This window comes from Apaloderma vittatum, unplaced genomic scaffold (assembly GCF_000703405.1).
Source record: "Apaloderma vittatum isolate BGI_N311 unplaced genomic scaffold, ASM70340v1 scaffold23936, whole genome shotgun sequence".
Classification (NCBI taxonomy): domain Eukaryota; kingdom Metazoa; phylum Chordata; class Aves; order Trogoniformes; family Trogonidae; genus Apaloderma; species Apaloderma vittatum.
This window is the reverse complement of record NW_009720382.1, coordinates 30,271-31,118: the sequence shown is the minus strand read 5'-3', so window position 1 is coordinate 31,118 and position 848 is coordinate 30,271. Positions and strand designations below refer to the sequence as shown.

The window sequence follows — 848 nt, the reverse complement described above, 5'->3', positions numbered from 1 at the left end:
AAGCGCTCGCGGGGGGGTAACGTTGGCACTTGTCAGTGCAAAGCTGCCGCTCCTGGGTGGGAGAGAAGCAGGCAGCGGCACGGGTGGCACTGAAGCGAGCCCCTGCTTGGCTGTGCCAAGACCTCGGGGTGCCGGAGCACCCTTCATTGCCTGGCCGCAGCGCTCCCGGGGGCAGCCGAACAGCGAACCGATGCGTTGGTCCAGTCACGCTTTGTTAAATAAATAAGGTACAGTTAGACAGCTGTAACTCAGCTCCGCAGGCGCTTGTGTTTATACAGTTTCCTTGTGTCTCTGGCCAAAGAACACGCTTCCTCTGGTCAGTCTGATTTGAAAAAATAAAAACGTCTCTCTTCCAGCATTTCCCTGAGCCTCCCCGTCTCGGTACAGTGGTCGCAGTCGAGCAGACAAAGGGCAATTCTGAGCCGCTTTTCTTTTTTTTCTTTCTTTTTTTTTTTTCCCCTCCACTGTACGGGGCAGGAGGGGAGTGTGGGAAATCGATGCTCTTACGTTGAAGAAGGCGAGTCCATTGTGGAGAGGATCCGCACGATCTCGGCTCGCTGGGTGGGTGATATATGCTGGGTCATGTGCACAATCGAATCCATGGCAACCTCGGGATTGGCCTGGACCAGGCTGGAAAGAGGCGAGAGTTAAGTGACGGCAGCCCCGGCACCAGCACCCAAGCGTGTCCGGCGTAGGGGGGACACTCAAAACCGGCGTCTGTCAGCGAGACGGGACGAGGCAGCGGGCGCTCGCGTGAGCTGGCTGCGAGTCACGCTCACTTGGAGGCCCTCGTGCCTCTGGGTCTGCCAGTGGGAGATCTGCTCAGACCCACTCCAGGGCTGGAATTT

At 57.8% G+C, this 848-nt stretch overlaps 1 protein-coding gene across 1 annotated transcript in view; it reads right to left on the bottom strand.

Moving 5' to 3' along the window:
* Positions 1-447: 447 nt before the first annotated feature.
* The window catches only part of LOC104275133 (acetyl-CoA carboxylase-like), a gene marked incomplete at its 5' end in the record, with an annotated part of 25,553 nt that continues 25,152 nt past the window's right edge, over positions 448-848 (bottom strand). Inside the window, one exon of the mRNA XM_009871000.1 lies at positions 448-630. Within this exon, the coding sequence (XP_009869302.1) occupies positions 504-630 (127 nt within the window). The remainder of the gene's footprint in view (positions 631-848) is intronic.